This window comes from Gracilinanus agilis, chromosome 2 (genome assembly GCF_016433145.1).
Source record: "Gracilinanus agilis isolate LMUSP501 chromosome 2, AgileGrace, whole genome shotgun sequence".
Lineage (NCBI taxonomy): Eukaryota > Metazoa > Chordata > Mammalia > Didelphimorphia > Didelphidae > Gracilinanus > Gracilinanus agilis.
This window is the reverse complement of record NC_058131.1, coordinates 719,608,837-719,633,368: the sequence shown is the minus strand read 5'-3', so window position 1 is coordinate 719,633,368 and position 24,532 is coordinate 719,608,837. Positions and strand designations below refer to the sequence as shown.

General features: G+C 35.8%; 1 protein-coding gene across 1 annotated transcript; it reads right to left on the bottom strand.

Annotated features, from left to right (window-relative positions):
* Positions 1–4,355: 4,355 nt before the first annotated feature.
* On the bottom strand, positions 4,356–22,997 carry LOC123234441 (lipase member J-like). The gene is made up of 10 exons (XM_044660341.1): positions 22,802–22,997; positions 22,035–22,148; positions 18,431–18,629; positions 17,801–17,907; positions 14,488–14,627; positions 12,585–12,731; positions 7,579–7,650; positions 7,057–7,143; positions 6,497–6,574; positions 4,356–4,589 (listed from the first exon to the last, which is right to left on the bottom strand). The coding sequence occupies exons 1-10, from the start codon at positions 22,995–22,997 to the stop codon at positions 4,356–4,358; spliced, it is 1,374 nt and encodes a 457-aa protein (XP_044516276.1).
* Positions 22,998–24,532: the final 1,535 nt, after the last annotated feature.

The following is a 24,532-nucleotide window of genomic DNA, read 5'->3' as shown; positions in this document are numbered from 1 at the left end:
GACTTCTAAGCTATTAGGGTTGAGCTGGCCTCACTTCTTACTGTCCAATCTTTATCCTTTAGTTAACCAATTCAATGCTCTCCTCTCCTCTCCTTTTGAATTCTTTATTCCTTCTTCCATTGCTACTCATGCCCTACTGATTCCTGGATCACTTCCACCATTTGCTTCCTTTACTTCTATTCAACTGCTGCTGATTAAAGCTAAACAATTCATTCCCCTAAGTTAGGAGGTCCACTACAAATTCATGTTATCTGATCTCATTTGGGCTCTCACTGCATAAATGTAAGCCTTTTAATTATCCCTAATGAATTCTGTCACACTTTTTACAGTGGTTATTCTAAAGTGTTTTCTTTTTTTCCTGAAGTCTCTAATACCATACCTTCCCCTAACTCTGATAGAGGCAACTATGTGGTATTATGGATTGAGCATTGGACCTAGAGTGTGGAACATCTGAGTTCATTCTTTTCAACCTCTCCATAGCACTGGATACAGCTGACCATGCTCTCTTCCTAAATATTCTCTCTGATTTGGATTGTTACTTCTTGTTTTTTCTGCTGCCTGCTGGAATACTCCATACCATGCTTCATCACTCTAGGTGTTTCCAAAGGCTCTTTCCTGGGCTATTTTCTTTTCTTCCTCTATACATTCACGCTCAGTGAGTTCATCAGCTCCTATGACTTTAAATCTCCTCTTTAAATTGATTACTCTTTCCTGAGCTCACCTCTTATATCACCAACGGTCTATTGGACCTTTTAAAAAGGATATTCCAGAGTCACTTCAACTATTCCATGTCCCAAATAAAGCATATTATCTATCTATGTATCTATCTTTCTATCTATCTACCTATCTGCCGGTGCATCCATCCATCCATCTGCCTGTCTGTTACCTCCCAGGCAAAGGAGAAAATACTGCAAACAGCCAGAAAGAAGCAATTTAAATAGCAAGGATCCCTAGTCAGAATTACACAGGATCTGACAGTTTCTCCACTGAAGGTTCAGAAGGCTTGGAATATTTTCTGGGAGGGAAGAGAATTGGGTTTACAACCAAGAAACACCATCCATCAAAACCAACTCTATTCTTTCAGGGGAAAATATGGTCATTTAATAAAATGGAAAATTTCAAAGAATTCCTGAAGAAAAGATAAGGCCTAAGCAGCAAATTTTATTCCAAATACAAAATCCAATGGAAGCATAAAGAGGCAAATAAGAAAGATAAAAAGTTTAAGGTACTTAATAAGGTCAAATTGTTTATATTCCTATATGCAAGATAATAATTTTAACTCAAAAATTTTATCCCTCTTTTTTTAGCAGATGAAGAAATTGAGGTCCAGAGAGATTAAGAGGTTTGACAGAGGTCAGTAAATGCTAGGGTTGTGATTCTTATCTAGTCAAGATTTAACTTGAGAAAAGCAATCAGTTATATTAGACATTTATTTCGGAAGGAATCTGAAAATAATATCAAGTTACTCACATGAAAAAGCAGAGTTCCTTCACTGACTTGACAAACACTAGAGGTATTTTATACTTCTACTTTTAAATTTCAAAGATTGATAATCTTGCATGTGTATTTACTTCATTAACCCTTTCCTCCTGAGTTGTGATCAAAGTATTCTCTCTTATGCCACTTGTTTAATGACTCCTTCTCAGTCTCTTTAGCTAGATCATCACCTATATAATGCCTCAAAACTCTAATTGTGTCCCAAGGCTCTGTCCTATGCTCTTTTCTTTCCTCTCTCTTCACATTCTCTTTCATTGAGCTCATCAGCTTCAATGATTTTTATACTGAATTATAAACTGATTTTTCTCAAGTCTGGGTATCTGTCAAATCCCTTTTCTGAGTTCAGCTCCCACATCATCATCTCTTTATAAGTCCTTTTAAATTAGATATCCCAGAGTTATCTCAAATTCTCTATGTCCAAAAATAGAACATAATCTTCTTATCAACTGATCCATATCAAGATTTTAAACATATCTATCATCTATCTTTATCTCTATCTCTATGTGTGACATCTAGACATATATCTAAATGACTAGATTATATAGTTATAGAGTTGTATGTCTATATATGACATTAAATATATGCAAATATTTGCTTATAAGCTAGGTATATAAATTATAATTATAAATCCTATAGATAAATAACCTACATATAGATATAGATGAAGGTAGACATAAGTTTTAGGGAAATGAATTTAAGTTAAAATGAAGGGAAAGGAGAAGACAGCCAGTAAATTTATATATATATATATATATATATATCAAGCAGAATCTCCTAAAAGAGAAGCTTTAATAGATAAAATGTTTTTGTTTTCTTTATACTTCAATTTTGAAGAAGACTAATGACATCACAGGATAATGTCTTGACTTGTGTGTGAACTGTATCTGAGTGAGGCATAGTTGCATAAAGTCATCAGCCATACTCCAGAGTTATCTAAATCCCATGGCAAGAAAAATCAGGATGGTTGGTGATTGCGATGCAATGCATGGCCTTGACATCTTTAATATCTGACTGAGCTCTAAGTGATCCACAGAACTTGCTTTATCTGCCTTTATGGTCTTGGAAGAAAATTATTCTCACACACCTATTTCACTGGGGAAAGTCTTTGCATGCTTGGGATAGTAAACATTCCCCTAAGTCACTAATGGGTTTAAGAAATGGGATACTCTTAGCCTGGCTTAGTCCATCCGCTGAAATAGTTATATAATAGTGTAGTTTCTGGGAATGTTATACCTTCTTGGAGCCACAAATAAGAGTTGAGTGAATGGTAAATACAAAAGGTAGATGAGAAGTCCTAAAAAGGATTAGTCAAGCCTCACAAGAGAGATGCTAGATCTTCTGGAATACCCTATATATCCCAACAGCCAGGTGATCCAGTGGACAGAGAATCCTTGTAGTCAAGAGGACTTGAGTTCAAATTCAGATTCAGATACTTTCAAATTCCATGACCCTAAGTGAGCCACTGAATCCTGTTTGCCTCAGTTTCCTTATCTATAAAATGAGAAAGGAAAGGGTAAATCACTCCAATAATTTTGCTCAGAAAACTCCAGATGGCATCATGATTAGTCTAGCCTGACTGATTGATTTAACAGCAGTAACAAGAATATCTCTTCACACTGTATTATAACCAATGGATGATGTAGGGACAAAAGTAAATTCACTGTAGACTCAGGAGAGAAGAGATCTCTAAGGACTATGGCTTCAAATATCTACCTACAATTTCAAAATTATGACTAATACATATAATGAACTAGAGTCCTCAATGGAAGGAGGTGAATTCAAGTATGCAGGAATACATGGAGACTTGGTGGGAGAAGATCCATGATTATAATATAGCTCTAGAAGGAAATATGGTAGTCTAAGGAAGTAGAATAGGTAAAAGGGCAAGAGAGACAGTGTTGTTTTAATCTTTATGTTCAGGCCTTGGATATTAAGGTAAGGATTAAGCCATAAGGGGTTGATGATTTGAAGCTCATACCTAGCCTTTATCAGCTCTGCATCCCTAGAAAGATGACTTGATCTAGGCTTCAATTTTCTCATATATAAAATACATGATGGGATTTAGAGCCCCCCAAACCATAATTTCTTTTAAACCCTTACCTTCCATCTTAGAATCAACACTGTGTATTGGTTCTAAGGCAGAAGAGTGGTAAGGGCTAGACAGTTATGCCCAGGGTCACACAGCTAGGAAGTGTCTGAGGCCACATTTGAACCTAGGACCTCCCATCTCTGGGCCTGGTTCTCAATACACTGAGCCACCCAGCTGCCCTCAAAAGTTTACTGCTGACTATTTTTGGTAGAACCATCCAACTAGAGTCAAAAGGGAGAGTAACTTATTATGATGTGGTTGTTCCTGCCATGAAAGGGTGTGAAAGGTTGAAGTTCTCAAGAGAGAATGTTTTTGCTGAAAGTTCACTTGCATGTCTTAGATAAGATTTAGTAAAATCTTGTTTAGATTTAGTAAAAAGGTCTTTTATTATTCTTAGTTGCCTCATTCATTCAGACTTTTAGCTACAATATTATTAAGGTAATAAAACTTATTCTCTCTAGAAGCAGAGTAAGAGAAAAGAGACAGTAAGATAACTCACATTTCCCAAAAATAATTAGAGGAAGTTCTTACTGTAGCATAAGAATTTGGGAGAATTTGAGCTACCAGGGATGGTGAACACAGCACTGCTGATAGAAATAAATTGCAACAAATGACAAGGATGAGGATGAGGATGATTTATTTCTCTCAATAAAATTAAATGAAGTAGACAGTCCTATTATCCCTCCCAAAACCACATTATAGAGGAGAAAAAATGTCCAAATCTCCAGTCCTAAGAAAAGGGAAGTTAATATTATCATCAATACAATCTCTATAGGGTCTTACTTATCATCTTGACTATTTCATCATAAATATCATTCTGTACATTATTGCCCCAAATGAAATCCAAATGAGAGTATTTAGGCAGGTTCTTGTAGTAAATCAGGTTGCAGATTTGGGGGAGTAAGTTGAAGACATCAACTGGGTCAGCCAACAAATCTTTTTGACCACTCCAGATGGCAGTTGGCACTCTCATGGTTGAAGGACTGTACGTTGGGGGAGTAGGCTGCATGAACACAAAAGAGAGCAAGAGTCTTCACAGAGGGCTACAATTCAAAGTGCTATCACATCTGTGAGTGAGCTAATTCTCTTATTCTTTAAAAATGATTGACTTTCTTCTTTCTTTCTGCTAAGTGGGACTTCTGGATCCCCAAATTCTAATAGATAATTCAGTTTAACCTTTTAAAAGGAAATGTACCATTATGATGGGGACAGAAGAATGCATTATTTCTTGGTAAGTAATCATTAATTCAAATAAAGTGCATATATTTTAAATATATATGTATATATAAATATTTAATATATGTGAATACATAGGATATACTTTCACATATATGTTATACTGAAGATATTCGTTCACATATATTAATTTATATATATGAATTTCATCCATTCATCTGTCTATGTATCTAAAAACCATTCTATTACACATACTAAATCCAAGTAAGACTTTGATTTGATCAACATTTCAGTAAAATGACTCATCTCTTTTTTTAATCTGGTCATGAGATCGGCAGATAGATGGATCCTCTAGGCTCAGGTGATTTGGATTGTGGCCAGGTGCAGGATCATGTTTTCCTGCCATGTCCCTGACTAGATACTTGTAGTCTAAAAAACAGTAATAATGAGGTGATTTTGTAGTTATTTCAGTGATCATCATTAAAGAATATTGGAAGAGGGTAATGTGAGAGAAAAAAGTGACTGGATTAGGTGTCAGAAGACCTAGGTTTGATTCTTATTTTGCTGTTGACTCTTTTTCTGCTCTAAGGCAAATCACTTATCCTTTCTGGACCTTAAGTTCAAAATATTAAAGTAAAGGGATTGCCACAGATGATGTTTAAGGTTTTTCTGTTGCTTTTAATCTATGATCTGTCCTTGAATAAGCCCCATAAAATATTTTTATTCATGACATGGACATAGATTAAGTATTTACTAAGTCTATTACATTTAAGTATTTGCTCAATGTCAAACAAATATATACTATCTACTATGTGCCAGGCACGGTAATGTTTTTTATAAGGTATCTTTCCCCAAAATACCAAATCATAGAACTTTATAGCTAGAAGAAACTTTAAAGAGCATTTTTAACCCCTTACCTTCCATCTTACAATCAATACTGTGTATTGTTTCTAAGACAGAAGAGTGGTAAGGGCTAGGCAATGGGGATTAAGAGACTTACCCAGGTTCACACAGCTGGGAAGTGTCCGAGACCAGATTTTAACCTAGGACCTCTCATCTCTAGGCCTGCCTCTCAGTCAGCTGAGTCACCCAGCTACCCCTAAAGATCATCTACAACAATTATTTATCTACAATTCTATGAATGTGTTTAAAATTTTATTTCAATATAATTTGTCTCCTTTATAATCATACTTGTCTTATTTTTGCATTTGTAAATCAGTCTATATAGTCAGCCAACAAACATTTATTAAGTACTTACTAATTACCAGGTCATGTGCTAAGTGTAAGAATTTAAAGAAGGGCAGAAGCCCAGAAGCTGAACTCAAGGAGATCACATTCTAATGGAAAGGACAAATAGAATACAGAAAATCTACATACAAACAGTTGTACACAGACAAAATGGAGAGAAAATACATGGAGATAATGTCAGGGGGAGGGTCTTAGGTTTAGGAAGACTAGAAATTGCTTATTTAAGAAAGTAGGACTTTGAGAAAGACCTTATCAACTTCCCTGAACTACAGAAAGAGTCTACAATGGAAAATATGATTTAAAATCACTATCTGGACAATTATATCATTCTTTAGATGAGGAAATTGAGGCAGTGAGTCATGTCAAATGACTTATCACAGAGATAAGTTGTCACTGAGATAAGCTGTGCCCAGAGGTAGTCTTTTGGTTATCTTCATTAATTCACTCTTTAAAAAGAAAATGCTACATTTATTTAAAGAAAATTACCTGATTATAGTGTTCCATGTTCTTTCTGGGGCTCCCCCAGTCATAAGCTCGAAGAATTTTTTGAATTTCATGCATACCCTGAAATTGAAACAATAAAAAGAATGCACCTAGGAATGGAAACAATGTCCATTTCCAAGTTCAAAAGATAAAAAGCCCACAGTAAGCAACTTGGTAAAAAAAATAATCCCAAGAACAAAAATGTATTTTTATCATTATTCCCCCTAAAATAAAAATAGAGCGAATAGTTCTTTTGATTTACTCTATTTTATGTCCTTGGCTAGAGAGGAAATAATAGGTGGATTTGGGGGAGAGTGGAGTTTTTAAGTCTCTGTGCCTGGTGAACTAAGAAAGCCAAAAATATGTTACCTGAGAATGGATGAACTAGTATGCTTAGAGTTCAAGGTCCCCTAAGATGACTGCTGGCCTTCTGATCCTTTGATGAAAAATTCTTGGAATTTAGGTTATATACAGGAAGCTGGTGCTGCCCTTCTTGGTTGTGGGAGGAGGTGAACTGCAAAAATGGGATTTTCCCTAGGCAGTTCCAACCTGGGCAGCCTTACCTTTGACATTCCATACAGGACAGGGTACATGCACAGGGGACAGATAGCTTGATGGTCATATGGAGAAGACATGGAGTCCAAGAGTGGCTGCAAAGGGCAATGAATGCCACTCCTGAGCATAGCTCTACTGTAGCCAAACCATTTCAAACCCCAGAATAGCTTCCATTAAAGGATTTTGGTCTGTGCTGAAAACATGCAATCTTCTCTTGATATAAAAGGTGAAAATCCAGGAAAAAGAAGCCACTTATAACAAGCTTATTCTCCATTGGAGATACAAACTCTTATATAAAAAAAGTTCAGTCAAGCCCAGAAAAGATGAGATTTAGCACTAAGAATAGGAAACCAACCACAAAGGACTTTCCCTGGCAGCCATCTACATAAAGCTGAGGAATCTATGCAGTCAAAGTAAAGAGTTATGAGTTCCAAGACTTTTTCACATTATTAAAGGTTTTTCAAGAAGAAGATAAAAAGAATGGAAAAGATCTTCAACTTCAGTTTGAAGAAGTATTGAAAAATTAGTACCTGGATGTAATGGAGAATATTCTGGACAGATGTTCCTGCAGGGTTATGTGCCACATAGACATCAATTCGACTCTGGGAGGAAAAAATACAATAACTGATTTTCTTTACAAAATCTGATCTCATGCCACATAATGGCATGATCTTGAGCCTTTGAAGGCTGTGAAGCCAGTGAAGTTCAATTTTGGGCAGATTTAACTATTCTGGAAAGGTCTCAGGACCACTGCTGGGAAGAAGCTTTTAGGATCATTCTGGTTATATAGAGAGAGGCTCACCACCATTAGATTGATCATTTGGTCATAAATTCTGTCACAATAACAATCTATGAGACCAAATAAAATGCTGCCTATACAAGTAGATGTGACTCTGAAGGAAGAAGTATGAAAAAAAGTACATGGAGTAGACCTTATCTTTCCTGGTGTACACAGAAAGTAGAAGACACTAAGAAATAAGTCCTTAAGGGACTAAGGAATAATTCCCTAAGGGATATGGAAAATAGGAAGATGAAAACTCCAAATCATATTAACAAAAAAAGGCAATCAAGAAAATGCCAATTGTGAATAACAAATATAGCTTTCACTTATACACAAAACAATTAAAAATAAATTTAACACTTGATAAGGACACTAGAAGAAAATAGACCTTTTTTACAAATAGACTCCATTTTTCAGCAGTATAGAACATCTTTACCCCTAAGACAAATGCAATATGTAGAGGAAACTATATCTCATTTTTTTGGTTTCTTGTACATAAAAAACTTTTTATTTAGCACATTAAAACATTGGCTACAAGCATGATTTCTTAGACTTTTTTGCATCCCAAATCCCTTGGGCTTTTGATGAAGCCACTTTTAAATTAAACATAAAACTCAAGGAAAAGGCTGAGAAAATGAGCAAACATTTAAAAACACACACACACAGCCAGAGAAAATGGAATGAGACAATGAAGAGCAAGGCACAAACTCAGAAAGGGAAAATGAAGTCAAAGCAGTCACTTGGAAAAAGATAAAATAAAAATGAGCAACAATCTCAGGTTCTGAAAGAACTCAAAAAGGATTTCAAGAATTAGGCATGAGAGACAAAGTAAACATGGGGGAAAGAAATGAAAGTGATACAATAAGAAAATTATAGTTTATCTTAAAAATCTGAACTAGTCAAATAGTAAAAGATCCACTAAAATCCACTAAAAAGAAGAAATTTTTTAAAAGCAGAATTGGGCAAATAATAAAAGAGGTACAAAAATCCAATGAAGAGAATTATTTCTTGAAAAATAGAATTGACCAATGGAAAAAGAAGTACAATAGGTCACTAAGGAAAATAAAGCATGAAAAATTAGAATCAGGCAAATGGAAGCTAATGACCTCACGAGACATCAAAATATAATAAAATAAATTCAAAAGAATGAAAAAAATAGGAGAAAATATGAAATGTATCATTGGACAAACAACTGACCTGGAAAAAAGATCCAGAAGAGATATTTTAAAAATTATTGAGCTACCTTAAAACTATGAATAAAAAATCCTAGAAATAATATTACATGAAATTATCAAAGAAAAATTGCCTGACCTTCTTGAAGAAGAGGGTAAAATAGGAATTGAAAGAATCTAATGATCACTTCCTGAAAGATATCCCCAAAGGAAAACTTCTAGGGATATTATAGCCAAGAGCACCCAGGCCAAGGAGAAAATACTGCAAACATCCAGAAAGAAACAATTCTAATATCATGGAACCATTGTCAGGATTATACAGGACTTAGTAGCTTCTGCATCAAAGTATCAGATATTTGCAATATGATATTCCAGAAGGAAAGGAACTAGATTTACAACCAAAGAGCACCTATCCAGCAATACTGAATATATCCTATTAGGGAAAAATGGTCATTTAATGAAGGAGAGGATTTCCAAGTTTTTCTGATGAAAAGATCAGACCTAGACAGAAAATTTGAGGTTCAAATACAAAATTCAAAAGAAGTATAAAAAGGTATGGTAGAAAGAGAAAACTTAAAGAATACAATAAGGTCAATCTATTTACATTGCTCTATGGGAATCTAACATTCAGAACTCTAAAGAATTTTATCATTAGGACAGTTAAAGGATCATACATAGACAATGTAGCAATAAGTTGCTAGGATGACATGATATCCTCCCTAAAATAATCAAAGGGTAGAAAAGAGGATTTCACTGAGAGAATAGGAAAGAGAGCTATTGAGTGGGGTTATATTATCTTACATGAAGAGGCATGAAAAATCTACAAAAGTAGAGAGGATTATGAGGGTGGTAATGAGAAATACTTAAACCTTACTCTCATTGGAACTGGTTCAGAAAGGGAGTAACATCCATGCTCATCTGGGTATAGAAATCTATCTTGCCTTACAGGGAATAAGAAAGGGTATAAGAAATAGGGTGTGGGGGCTAATAGAAAGAAGGGTAATTCAGGAGAGGTAGTGGTTAAAAGCAAAATACCTATGAGGAGGGACTGAATGAAGGGAAATAGAAAGAGCAGGAACAAAAGGGAATGCAATGGAATATAGAGTACAAGTTGTAAAATGGATAATTCTGATGATATTACATTTAAAAATATTTGCACAAATAAAAACCCATACAATGAAGATTTGATGGGAAACAATAAAGTGGGAAAAATCTTTACAAAAATTTTCTGATATAAAGCTAATATCTCAAATGCATAGAGAAATGAATCAAATTTGTAAGAATTATAAGTAATTACTCAGTTGAAAAATGGAGAAAGTATGTGAACAGGCAAATTTCAGCTAAAGAAATCAAAGCTATCTTTAGTCATATAAAAATATTGTAAATTACTATTGATTAAAGAAATGCAAATTAAAACAACTCTGAGGTACCATCTCATATCTATCAAATCAGCTAAAATGACAGTAAAGGAAAATTATTAATGTTGGAGGGGATATGATAACATTATGACATTATTCCATTGTTGGTTGAGTTGTGAACTGATCCAACTATTCTGGAGGGGAAGTTGGAACTATAGCCAAAGATCTATAAAACCATATATACCTTTTGATCCAATTATATCACTACTGGATCTGTATTCCAAAGAAGTTAAAAAAAGGGAAAAGGTCCTATTCATACAAAAATATTTATAGCAGCCCTTTTTGTGGTGGCAAAGAATTGGAAACTAAAGGGAAACTCATCAACTGGAGGATGGCTGAATGAATTGTGGAATATGATTTTGATGAAATCCTATTGTGCTATGATAAATGATGGACAAAATACAAAGTTACAAATAGGATGACTTCAGAAAAAGCTGGAAACATGAACAGATGTAGAATGAAATAAGTAGAAACAAAAGAACATTGACAGCAATATTGTGCAATGATTAACTGTGAAAGATTTAGCTATTCTAAAGACTTAGCAATAAGATGATCTGGGAGAATTTTGAAGGACTTAAGGTAAAGAATGTTATCCACCTCATGAGAAAGAACTATTGGAGTTTGATGCAGAGAAAAGCATACTATCTTTCACATGATTTTGTGTTTGGTTTTATATAAGTATTCTCTTAAAACAATGACCAATTTGGAATTATGTTTTGCAAGATAATACATGAATAATATGGATCAAATTTCTTACCATCTCTAAGAGGGGTAGGGAAGGGAGGAAGAGGAATAATTTGGATCTTACATTTTCAGAAAACATGTTGAAAATTGTTAATACATGTAATTAGGAAAATAAAATATCTGAATAATAATGACAATAATAATAATAATAATAAGAAATGATGAGCAGGATGATTTTAGCAAAAAAAACTTGGAAAAACCTCCATGAAATGCTGAAGCATGAAGTGAATATAGAATCAGGCAAATATTATATACATTAACAGCAATATTTTATGAATATCAACTGTGAAAGACTTAGCTATTTTGAGTGCAGAAAGCCATCAAAGCCCGTGATGTTTAGCCCAGCTCATCACTAGTTCTGAAAACCCACACAGCAGGTGTCATAAGGATGGATGCTTTCAGTCAGTTTCCCCTATGTGACTCTTTTCTCCCTAGCATTCCCTTTTACTGAAATAATTGAAATCAGTATCCTTACTGGGCCCCAGGGAAACACAGAAAAACAATACAGGCTAACGGCAGAGTCCCACACAGGTCCCCTATAACTCCTAGAAATTCCCACCCTTACATACAGTAATACAGAAATTCTCTTAGAAGCCACTTCACAACAAACCAGCATATAGTGAGATAATGTTAAGGATTTTAAAACTCTAACTCAGATTCCCATACACAAGCACCTGCAAAAACAGGCCAGAACAGTCTCCAAGTTTCCCCCCTCCCAGACCTAATTTAATACAGTACTTTAATATAAAAAACAATGAATGAAATATGGAGAAATTGTCTTCCATGAAAAAGCTTCTACTTTCCCGCCACTATACATCAAACACATTGTCTCTAAGAAAAATATGGATGGTGAGAACAGATTTCCATGCCAACTTTATGTGTGATCTCAAAGCGTATAAAATAAACAGCCCAAAGGCCAACCAGAGCAATCTTTATGATGCCTGGCTCTGGCTGAAAACTCAATTACTCTCATTTGTCTCAATCATATTGCTGATGCTTTCCACCGCTGAGATTTCCTAGACCTGTGGGAGTTTTTTAACACCTGCATTTGAGCAATAGAAAGATTTAAGCCATTCTTAAGAACTTAGGACAAAGAATGCTATTCTCCTCCAGAGAAAGAACTGATGGCATCTTAATTGAAACATACTATTTTTCACTTTATTTGTGTGTGGTACTATTTTGGTGCTATATATAAAAGTATTATCTCACAATGTGACTAATATGGAAATATATTTTACACAATAATGCATATATAATCCAGATGAAATTCCTTAGCATCTCAGAGATGGGGGAGAGGAGTGAGGGAGGGAGACAGACAATTTATATATTATAATTTCAGAAAAACCAAAAAGCTTTTCATCACTCATGTAAGTATGACATGCTGCTCACATAAAAAAAAAAAGATAATGAAACACTCATACCATGTTCAAGTTTTGTGGCTCACATCCGAACAAGCTGAAGATGACTTTGCCACAGATGAAACCAATTATTTCATTGTTGCATACTTTGGTGGCCAGAAGCCTGTTTAATTCAGTCTCAGGCAGAAAGTCCTTGTCACCCAGTACGTACTATGAAGGCAAAAGTAAACAGAAATATAGCAGCCACTGATATGGAGACAGTTCAATGCCAACCCCACTACCAAGAGGTGGTCCAGGTCCACTGCCTACCATTCTTGCTTGTGATATTAAGAGACATAATGTGGAAGTCCCTGAGCATTATAGTCCATGTGATATAAGATACAGAATCTCAGATTTGGGGGTGGGCTAAGAGAGGCCACAAAGCTCCTGACAATGTCTCTCAAAAATGGCCAACTAGACCTTTTCCGAAAGTTTCAAATATGGGGAAAATTAAAAATGAATAAACATCAAGAAAGCATCTACTGTGTGCCAAGCTTTGTACTAATCACTCTTTATAAATATTATCTCAGTTGATCCACACAATAACTGGGAGGGTAGTATTATTTATCCTCATTTTACAGATGAATAAACTGAGACAGATAGAGCTTAAGTGTCTGAAATGGGGTCATACACCTAATAATTCTCTGATGCAGAATTTGAAGTCAAAGTCCAGCACTCTGTCTATATGGTGCTTTGGTGATACAGGAGACAGAATGTTAGAATTGAATCAGGAAGGCCTAATTTTGAATCCTGCTTCAGAGACTAAATAGCTTTTTAAAAAAAAACCCTTACCTTCTGTCTTGGAGTGAATACTGTATATTGGCTCCAAGGCAGAAGAGTGGTAAGGGTAGGTAATAGGGGTCAAGTGATTTGCCCAGGGTCACACATCTGGGAAGTGTCTGAGGTCAGATTTGAACCTAGGACCTCCTGTATCTAGGCCTGGCTCTCAATCCACTGAGCTACCCAGCTGCCCCCCTAAATAGCTTTTTGATCTAAGGCAACTCTTCCATCTCTGGGTTAAAGATTTGGTTAAATTGGCCAGTTCTTAACCTGAATTTAACCTATACATAATTTTAAAAAAACATGCTTTCAGAGTTGTGAAGATCAAATGAGATAGATAGTGCTTTGCAAACTTTATAACATGATATAAAAGCAAGGTATTTTTATTATCATTTACTAGCTGTAATCTCTCTATTATACCATGCTTATCCTCCAACCAATTTATCTTTTGCTTCTTGGTACCAAGAAGTACAAATCTGATCTTCCTTCCAAATGATAGAATTTCAGGAACTGAAAGATAAGTCTCATTTCTCTCTTGCACCCTCTAATTCCTTTCTCCAAGATCATTCCCTCAACTCATGCTCACATAATATGATCTTCACTTTCTTAATTGTTTGGATGCTGGAACTTGGATATCTCATTTTCCATAAGCTACACTCATTTTGGACTTCTTTGACTTCTCATATCATGTCCCCTAACAGATTCTTCATTGGAACTTTTCATCATTTGGCCATATCCATTGAACTTGATACTCACACCTCATCAGCACCTTTAGTCTTTCTGATTGAAGAGGGGACAAGACAAATATCTCCTTAAATATAATTTCATTTCCCTCCAGGCCAAGTTAATTTTGGGCTTCTTATACAAGGACTCAGCTTCAAAGTCAGGATTAAGACTTTATGAGACAAGATCAACCTGAAGTTCACTGTAAGTCTGAAATTTTTTCATTTTAATGTGATATAATGAATATGGAATCTTAGAGCAAAAAGGAATTTCGTCTTTTTCCTCTGTCTCTTGACAAATGGACCACCTATGGCATTGTGCTTATTTCCACTCATTCTGGAAGTCACATAGATATTGACTGGGCCAATGTTCAAGTGCTCTTTTATCTGCTTTTCACTTCTAAATTACCAAAGGAATAACTTACCTTGAGTAGTTTTGGGGATATCTGGAAAAGCACTTGAAATGGAACGCTTTGGATGTGCTGAACATAAAAAATTGGAGCTAAGGCATAAAATGCTTTTACTTTCTGAGCCAGCTTGGGTAAGGTGGAGAATGCTAGGAAGCCTGAAAGACAACAAGAGACTTGTTTATGCTAGATCACCTGCAAAGATGCTTCTAATTTTCAAGCCAGGCCTGGGATTCTGAAGACCAGAAGTCACAAGAGAGTGATTAGCACCTTGGAGAACAGCCCTAGGAATCATATTCACCAATGGGAGAATCACAGGGTTAAAGAATCTCCTAGTTATCCCTCAGGGATCATCTAGTCCCACCCACTCTGCAACACCATCTGATGTCTGAACAATACCTTCATAAGGAAAGATCTAGTCAATTCAGTCAACCCAATCTAAAATACACTCAATTTAGTTGATTTAAATAACCTTTTAAAAGTAAAATATTAAGGGAAGAAATCACCTCTCAAGGGTGATTAAGAGGTTGTCACTTAGAACCACCAGATAAAAAGTAGGTGGAGAGTTAGAGGCCATCTAATCAAAACCCTTTCTTTTACAGTTGAGAAAAGTGAGTTAAAAGGAGGTTAAATAATTTTTCCCAAGGTCACATGAGTGTTTTTAATGCAGCCAGGATTTAAACCTAAACTTTTAATACCAAACCCAAAGTTCTTTTAATCACAAAACCAACCTAGAGCCATAATGCACTTTTCAAATAGAAACTATGTAGGAAAGATTCCTGAAGCCACAGTAATTCTTTATTGATTTCATTGTGTTTTACCATATAATGTTGCTCCACTTTTTCCTTGACGTGACTACTAAGCAATGAAAAGTTGAAAAAGATTATAATGAGAAAAGCATGAAGAATGGTAGTCTTCATGATTCAGATCACCTATTTATTGTCTTAGACTTTGATTTCAGCAACAAGTAGCCCAAGTATTTCCCCATAGCCCAAATGTTCCTGTTCCTCTTTATTGATCTTGTGAGTGTTGGGACATTTTAATTCACTCTCTTCTCAATTGAAATGAATATTTTCACTGATACTGTTTAATTAATTTTTGTCAGCCTGTGCTCCAGGCCTTTATAGCACTGAGCAAAGAGTTAGATTAAATCTCTTGTACTTTTCTAGTAGAAGATTTAGGGATAAATGGGTAATACAAATGTAAAGTCATGCTTATTCATGACTGGTTGAATGACTCAACCAAAATAATATTTACTAATTAATCAACCAAGAATCATTTAATCAATGTTTATGATGTATCAATTACTAGGACAGATCTTAAGGAATGAAAAATGTTAATCAGTCCCTGTACTCAAGAAGCTTATATTCAAATTGGAAATGTGGGAGGTAAACTTGGGGATGATAACATTAGCCATTAGAGGAACATAGAGAAGGTGACATTTGAACTGTGTCTTGAAAGACAATAGGAATCTCAAGAGATGGAGTTGAAAAAGAGGGCTCATTCTAGGGCTGAATGACAATGGTTGAAAAAGCAGAGTAATAGAAGGTGTATGTGGTCTATTGAATGGCAAAAAGACCAGTTTGTTTGAATTGTAGAGTTCACAAAGGAGAAAAATGCTTAATATGGCTATGAAGGAAGTAAAGGGTCTGATTGTGAAGTTTTAAATGCCAATCAGTGTTTTTTTTTATTTTTGTTTGATCCTAGATTAACCAATAACCTCTATTGAGCAGAGGATGGCATGAGGCATGTTCTGAACTGTGCTTTATGTAGATCACTTTGGTATCTATGTAGAGGATGGATTGGTGAGGAGACAGCCTGAAAGGAAGGAGAAACATAAGAATGATGTCCTAATAGTCTAAGTAAGAAGTGATAAGAGATTGAACTTACTGTTGGGTGGACAAGGCAAGAGAAGGGCATTTATGTGAGAAATAGTATGAAATTAGAAACAAGAACTGGCAATTATTTGGATAGGCAGGTTAAGACACAGTGAAGAGAAGATGATGTGAAAATATGGCCTTGGGATTCTGGAAGGACAGTGGCATTCTTGACAGAAATAGGGAAGTTAAAAAGAGGGATTAGTCTTGGCTATGAGATATGGAGCTCCATTTTGAAGACATTGACTTTGAGATGTCTATGGGATACCCAATTTGAACAGTTCAATGAATGTTTGATGATGTTAAACTTGTTCTTAAGAGAAAGATGAATACTGGGAATATATTGGAGGGATACGTATCTTAGTCCATGGCAGCTAATGAGATCACCAAGTGAGAACAAAGAGAGAAAGGACATTGTGAACTTTGGGGAACATTCACCTTTAGGTACTATGATGTGGATGATGATACAACTTAGGAGATAAAGGATGATTGAGAAAGGCAGAAGGACAGAACAAAACAAGGTAAGAGTCACAAAACTCCAAGGAAGTCAAGGAGTATAAGGACTGAGAAAGAGTCATTGGATCTGCCATTTATGAAATAAAAATGTAATTGGCAATGGGAGTTCAAAAAATAAAGTCCATATGTACAATATAGGTGAAACATGACTTAATCCAAATGAAAAAACATCTGAGAATTTTAATGGAATGAAAGCTCAATGGGAAGCAACAATTTGATATGGCCATCAGGAAAAAAAGAAAAACAAACAAAAAACTAGTGCAGTCTTTGAGAGGCTTACAATCTAGCACTAGCAATAAAATAATCACAAGCTTCTCCTCCCTAGTTAGACCACACCTGGAAACACATCTTCATTTGTAATATAATGTTAGGGGAAGAGAATGCATATGCTAGAGAGCCCCACCGACAGTAGAGGGTTATCATGATGGTAAAAGACCTTGCTTCATTCCTCAAGAAGACTGAAGGGAGCTATTAGCCTGGAGAAAACTTAGGAGAGACATAAGAGAAGCCTTCAACTATTTTAATGGCTTTCATATATAAATCATATTAGACCAATTTTACTTAGCCTTAGAAGACAACACTGAGAGCCCTGAAAAGAAGGTCATCTTTCTTCCACTTGAAGGTTTGCAGTGAAGGGGAACTTGTTACATCCTGAATCAATCCATTCCTCCTTAAAGAAGTCTTTTTGTTTGTCTTTCTGCAGATTTTTCACTTTGCTCCTTCTTCCACCCCTAGTGCCAAGATGAAAAATTTTCCATCTTGCACACTCAAGCCCTCCAAAAACCTAAAGATGGCGACTGGATCCTATTCCTCCTCTCATCTCCTTAACTTTCATCTCTTTCATCCTCTTTCCTCCAGTCTTACATCCAGGGCCCATTTACTTAGACTTCATGAAGGAAGTACTAGGTGAAAGTTCTCTGATCCCAGTTTGACCATACCAATAAGAGTGCCTTGAGAATGACCCACATAATATATCTTCTGCCCAGTTTTTTTCACAATGTAGTCAATGGAGGCTGGAAGGTCATATCTAGCCATTTCATCAAAACTGCCAAAAAACAAACAATAAAAACAAAGTCAGATCTACATCAGGGCTATGTCAATATTAACTGCATCCCTTCTTTGTCTAGGTGAAAAGAAAATCTGATTCTTGTTCTTCAAACTTCCCTTATCTTCTGTGGTCTAATAGATGTGTCTGCCTTATATCAATAATCTTCTTAAGTATAGCCACAATCAAATTAAAAAGTCATTGAGAAATGCTTACTAAAATAATTGAAAATACAGTTCAACACAGATAATGTTAATCTATGATTTTCTAAGTCAATGTACAACATCAGGGATCTGGTTCTCTTTGAGCTTGATGTCATTGATCTAGAACTTCATTTCAAATAGTCAAGGTGTCACAGAAAAGTAGATACCTAGAAGGAATGTCAACAGGACTGGATGGCTTTTCTAGGTAAAACTTTTAAAGAATTCTTACTGAATGAAACTAAACACAATTATTTCATCTCTTGGTCCTATTTGATTGAAAAATCAAAGGGACATGAAGCCCACATTTGAATTTTCTCTACCTGAAAGCCCAGTACTCTGTGGAATTTGTTGACAACGTTGCATGTTTCAGGGAATAAGTACTCCCCCTGCTGTTTCCCATCCAAACATCAAAGCCTGCATCTGCCAGAATGAAGGCCAGGCTGTTGTTGGGAAGGTTGGAGATCCAGCTGACAGGTGAGGACAACAAGCCATGCTGCAAAAACACAACAGGCTGACGACCTAAAACAGAAGCATGGTGAACACTCATAACCAAATTTTTGCCACACTGACATCAAAAATTGCTTTTTGGACTTGTGAGCTTTTGATTCCCTTTGAACTCTATAGATGACAAAATTTAAGAAGTGGGTTTATAGCCAGCCATCAGAAAAAAAAGACTGATTTGTTTAAGAAACTGTTTCCCTATTATTTAACCAAAATGGCAGGGGAAACTGGAAAGTAATATGGCAGAAACAGGATATAGATCAATACCTCACAGTATATATCAAATAGGTACATGATTTAGACATAAAGGGTGATATCACAAGCAAACTAGTAGAGCATGGAATATTTGATTTGTCAGATATATGGATAAGGGAAGAATTTATCAGTAAATAAGCAATAAAGAGCATTGTGAGAAATAAAAGGGTTAATATTGATTATATTATATTAAAAAGGTTTTGGGTAAACAAAACCAATGTAACCTAGATTAGAAGGAAAGCAGGAAGCTGGGACAAAATTTTATAGAATCTGTCTGTGGTAAAGGCTTAATTTCTCAAATATATAGAGAATAGTCAAATTTATACAAATACAAATCAATTCCCAATTAATAAATGATGGTATGATATAAAGTCAGTTTTCAGGTGAAGAAATCTAATCTATCTGAAAGATAGAAGAAATGTTCTAAATAATTATTAGCTAGAGTGATGTAAATTTAAACAAAATGAGGTATCAACTCATATCTATCAGATTGGACAACATGACAGAAAAGGAAAATTATAAATGTTGGAGGGATTTGGAAAAACTGGAAAAATAATGTTTTGTTGATGGAGTTGTGAACTCATCCAAACACTCTAGAGAGCAATTTGGAACTATTCCCAAAGAGTTGTAAAACTATTCATATTTTCAATCTAGCAATACCAATAATAGGTCATTATTTCAAAGAGAAAAAAGAGAGTAGAGGAGTAAGAAAAAACCTATTTTTCCAAAAAAATATTTATAGCAGCTCTTTTTGTGGTGACAAAGAATTTGAAATTGAGGAAATATCATAAATTGGGGAAAGGCTGAACAAATTGTGTTAAATTGTCTTAATGGAATACTATTGTGCATTAAGAAATAATGAGTAGTGGACAGCTGGGTAGCACAATGGATTGAGAACCAGGCCTACAGACAAGAGGTCCTAGGTTCAAATCTGGTTTCAGACACTTCCTAGCTGTGTGACCCTGAACAAGTCATTTAACCCCCCATTTCCTAGCCCTTACTGCTCTTCTGCCTTGGAACAAATACATAATATTGATTCTAAGGTAGAAGGTAAGGGTTTAAAAAATAACGAGCAGGAGGATTTCAGAAAAAAATCCCCAAAAAGATTTACATGAACAGATGCAAAGTGAAATGAGTAGAACCAGGAGAACATTTTGTATAATAACAGCCATACTGTACAAAGATCAACTGTGAATGACACCTATTCTGAGCAATATAATGATCCAAGACAATACTGAAGGAAATAAGACATAATATTTCACCCAACTCCAGAGGAAGACCTGATGGACTCTGGCTACAGTCTAAAGCAGTGATGGGAAAACTACAGCCCACATGCCAGATGTGGCCCCCTGAAATGCTTATTATTCCTAATCTGATGAATACAATGAGTAGGATAAAATACAATGAAACTTTGAAAGAGTCTTAGAAACAGATTTACAGATGAGCATTTCCTTTCCTTTGGCCCCCTCTTTAAAATGTTTGCTCATCACTGCTCTAAAGCATTCTATGTTTCTCTTCATTTATTTTCCTTTTTTAAATGAGTTTTCTTCTACAAAATGACCAATAGGGACATATGTTTTCCATGATCACAAAAGCACAACTTAAATCAAACTGATTATTGTCTTAGGCATGGAAGATCGGGGGGAAACAGTTTGAAACTCCAACTTTTTAGGTTATTAATGTTAGAAATTCTACACACACACATACACACACACACACACGCACACACACACACACACACACACACACATATATATATATTGAGGAAAGAGAAAATATTCTCAAAAAGAAGGTTTCCTGAGCTCTGCATTCCCAGCCAACTTCAGAAAGTTAGGGTGGTTCTCCTTAGTTTGATGGTCATTGCCATTCAATCCAATGTTCTCTTATGAATGAGGGATATTGGGTTGCTATCAGCTATTTAGAATCATTCACACAGAAATCAGTAGCAGCTCACTTGGCATGGGCACATTTTCAAGGAAGTGAAGTGACCAAAGAAACTTTCCTCTAAAATTCTAGCTATGTTCAGATTAAAAATTAAATAAAACAAAGCTTATATATGTAGAACCAGAATAGCTTTTGAGAATAGCTTGATGCAAATAGCAATAACAATTTATATAGTTAATCTAAATGGATCCTCATGACCCAATAAGGTAGTTGCTATGATTCCTATTTTAGAGATGAGGAAGCAGTTAAGTGACTTACCCAGGATTACATAGTTATTAAGTAAATGAGTCAGAAACTCAAAACCAGATCTATCCTGACTCCCATTCAATAGCCACTGTATGACCTAGCTGCTCTATTTTATAGGCAAGGACAATAAGGCACAGAAAATAGAAAGATGTTGTTTAAGACCACCCAACTTCTTAGTGGTGGATCTGAGACTGGCATTGTGGTTCTGTGACTTACCACCTATAAGTCTCAAGTTATGTTGGCAGAAGGACAGAATTCTTCCTGCCTTCCAGAACTTGTACTTTGTCAAAGATCACAGTTCATGGAGATCTGGCAGACTAAAGGAAAAAAAAAAACAAAAGAAACCTAGAAGAGGATTTCATTGAGATGAGCCTCTCAACTTGCGTCAGCTCAGTTGTCAGTTGTCTTTCCAAGGGGATCTGCTGAATGTGGAGTCAGGTGGCTGGCTCTGAGCTAGGGGCTCCAGGCTATCAAGGAAATATTGAGCATGTTCCTAAAGAGCCATGGGAAAAAGTAAAGCATTGATCTACAGAAAAGACATGTCATCTACTCAATGAAAGAACCCAGGAGCACTTGGAGAATCAGCACACTCCACAGTTTGGGCAGCCACCCACTTTCCATTTCTTTGGACTTCATTGTCAGGTCTTTCTGTGATGTGACCAGGATTTCCCAGGAATTGGTGAGTACTTCTCTCAAAAAATGAGACTTCTAACCCTTTTCCATGCTTCAGTTCTTTTCCTGACTTTAAGGGAAGACAAAGTCTTCAATTGAGAAATATCTCTTGAATTAAGAACAGAGGCCCTGAGAAGTAAAAGGACGTTAGATTTTCCGTCATGACCCTCTCATTGAAAAGAATAGAATACGTAGTTCCTAAGTGAAGCCATTACTCAAGGTCACATAACTAGTGAAACAAGAGGGCTGGGATTCCAATCCCAATCTTTGTACTCCAAACCTGAGTTTCTTTGTCTTGACACATACCAGATACTTTATTGACTGTTCTTCCATATGGAATTCTATTAAGGGTAAGGATATATGAATCTTCAGTTACAACTTCGTGATCTTCCACAGGGTATGACCAGAATTGAATGATCCCTTTCTGGATGGAGGAAAACTTTCACTTAGTTCAGGGTATTGGCACAGACAATTTTTACATTTTTTACATTTTACAATTTTATGTTTTACAATTTTACATTTACAATTTACACACACATTACAATTTAGTTAAAATCCTGGCATCTCATTTCACAAATAAACATGTAACTGCTCCTGTGTGTTATTACTCAAGCTCCTAAACTTTTTAAACATGTCAGTGCCAGCTCTGAGTGACTTTTGTCAGGGTGCAAGTGCTGATGAGAATGAAGCTGGGGCCAGGAAAGAGGGTTTACACAGCTCAGTTTAATAATCCTTAGAGTTATATCTTTATAGAAAATTTTCTGCTAAGTCACTGTGTCATAACATCATCTCATAAAAGTGTTTCTGTCTATCAGATAATCCAAAGAATCTTGTTTATGAAGAGGCAGTACCAGAAGGCCAAACATTTCAAGGGACCAAGAGTTCATCCCAGATGACCACCTCCAGCTCCTGTAACAGGCTGAACCTTGCATATGACCTGTGGCAGAGCACAGAAGTATCTCCTTTGAGATTTATTCATGGCTCCTTCTTTATTAGGTCAGACTAACCCCAACACTTCAGGTCATAGATATATGATTGAGTTGAGTCTAACTTTTTCTTAATAAGAATAAAACTTACAACATCTAAATGAACTTCAGGATTTACAGCTCTCCAAAGACCATGAGAACTACATTCAGTTCCCTTTGCCTGGATCACAAGTAATATCAGGATAAGTCTCCACATTATTTTTTCCACCTGCAGCATGAGAATGAGAGCCATTACATAAATATTGAGGACAATGGTTTTAGAAGAATAGATCAAAAAGATCATGCTAGTAATGGAGAAATATAGTAAGTTATTGGGACTGCAGAATAAGATGAAGGGACATGAAGACACCAGGATCAGGAGTGAGTGGATAACAAAATATGAAAGGCAGAGAGGAAGCGGGGATGTTCACAGAGGAGACTCTCCAGGGAATCTAGAGAGGATGTGGACTAGGGCACAAGTAGAGGGATTGACCTTGATGAGAAAATCAAGCAAAATTCTGAGGATGACACTGAGTGGAAATGGAGCATAGAATGTGGGATACAAGAGTATTCATTTTATTAATGAGGTAAGGTCCTGTACAAAGTGTGTGTTGGAGAAAGTGTGGTTAATTTTAGCAGCTTGAAGGAAAGAAAGGAAAGTTTGAAACTGTTGCTGTGGATATTATGATAAAAAGCCAATTAGGAAAGAGCTTTGGGTCTTCCTCCATTATTGTTCAATGTTATGGAGTAAGATTGGAAAGGCTGGTGGGTTTGTTGATATCCAAATCTGGGGTTTGGAAATACAAGCCCAGTGGCAGAAGAAGCAGTCAAAGGTTCAAGGGTAGATGATGTTGAAACATGGAACCAGTTAACCAAAGGGTCAAGAAGGAAGAAAGAGATCCCAAAGTTGGGATTTATGGATTGAGAAACAGAGAGAGAGCATTTTTGGATTTCATTACAAATGTAGAGTCACCATGTGAATGAAATGAAAAGTTAGAAATAGTTAGAAAGGACCTCAATGGATATCCAGTTCCATTTTACAGATAAGAAAAATGTGGCTAATGGAAATTAAATGGCTTGTTCAAGATTACAAAGAAGTTCTAGTGGTGGGATTTGAACCCACAACTTCTGATTACAAAGCTAATGATTTCTGCACTTTTCCACAATGTCTCCAGTTTTAAACAGCTTAAATCAATATTTTGTTCTCTACATGCATTTCATCTTTTCAGTCTTCTTAAATCTAACTTCAATTCCTTTTGGGGAGATTTATTATTTTTAGATAGCACAGTGATAAGTAACATCATCCAACTTTTGATTTTCATATGAGTACAATCATTGATTTAATACTGCAGTTTTCTGGGCTACTTAATGGAAAAAAAAATTTGCTAATAAGGCTTCATGGTCTTCATAGTATTTGGAAGCTTACCTTAGCAGAGCTCCCTGTGCTATAGAAAGAGTGGAAACTTCAGCTTGAATCTTCTTGGCAAGTCCTTGGAAGCCTCTTAGAATTTTGAAATGGAAGACACAAAGAAGCAGGATATGGCAAAGTATTGTACTGGGAGCCTGAAGTTAAAGAGATAAGAGAGAGCTCATAAGGAATGTGGATCAGTACCTTTTAGGAGGCAGGAAAAAGATGTCTCCAAAGTTCTTATAATTCAAATACCTTCATTGGTCCTCAGTGATAATACATCAGATCAGAAACTCTCTAAATACTGATGAGGTAGATCACATGTTCACATCAATAAAGGATATCCTCTGCTTAATTCACAAGAAATTGAGGCATGAAATTAAAAGGAATGGGTTAACAATGCTTTGAAAAAAATTATCTATCTGCCCTAT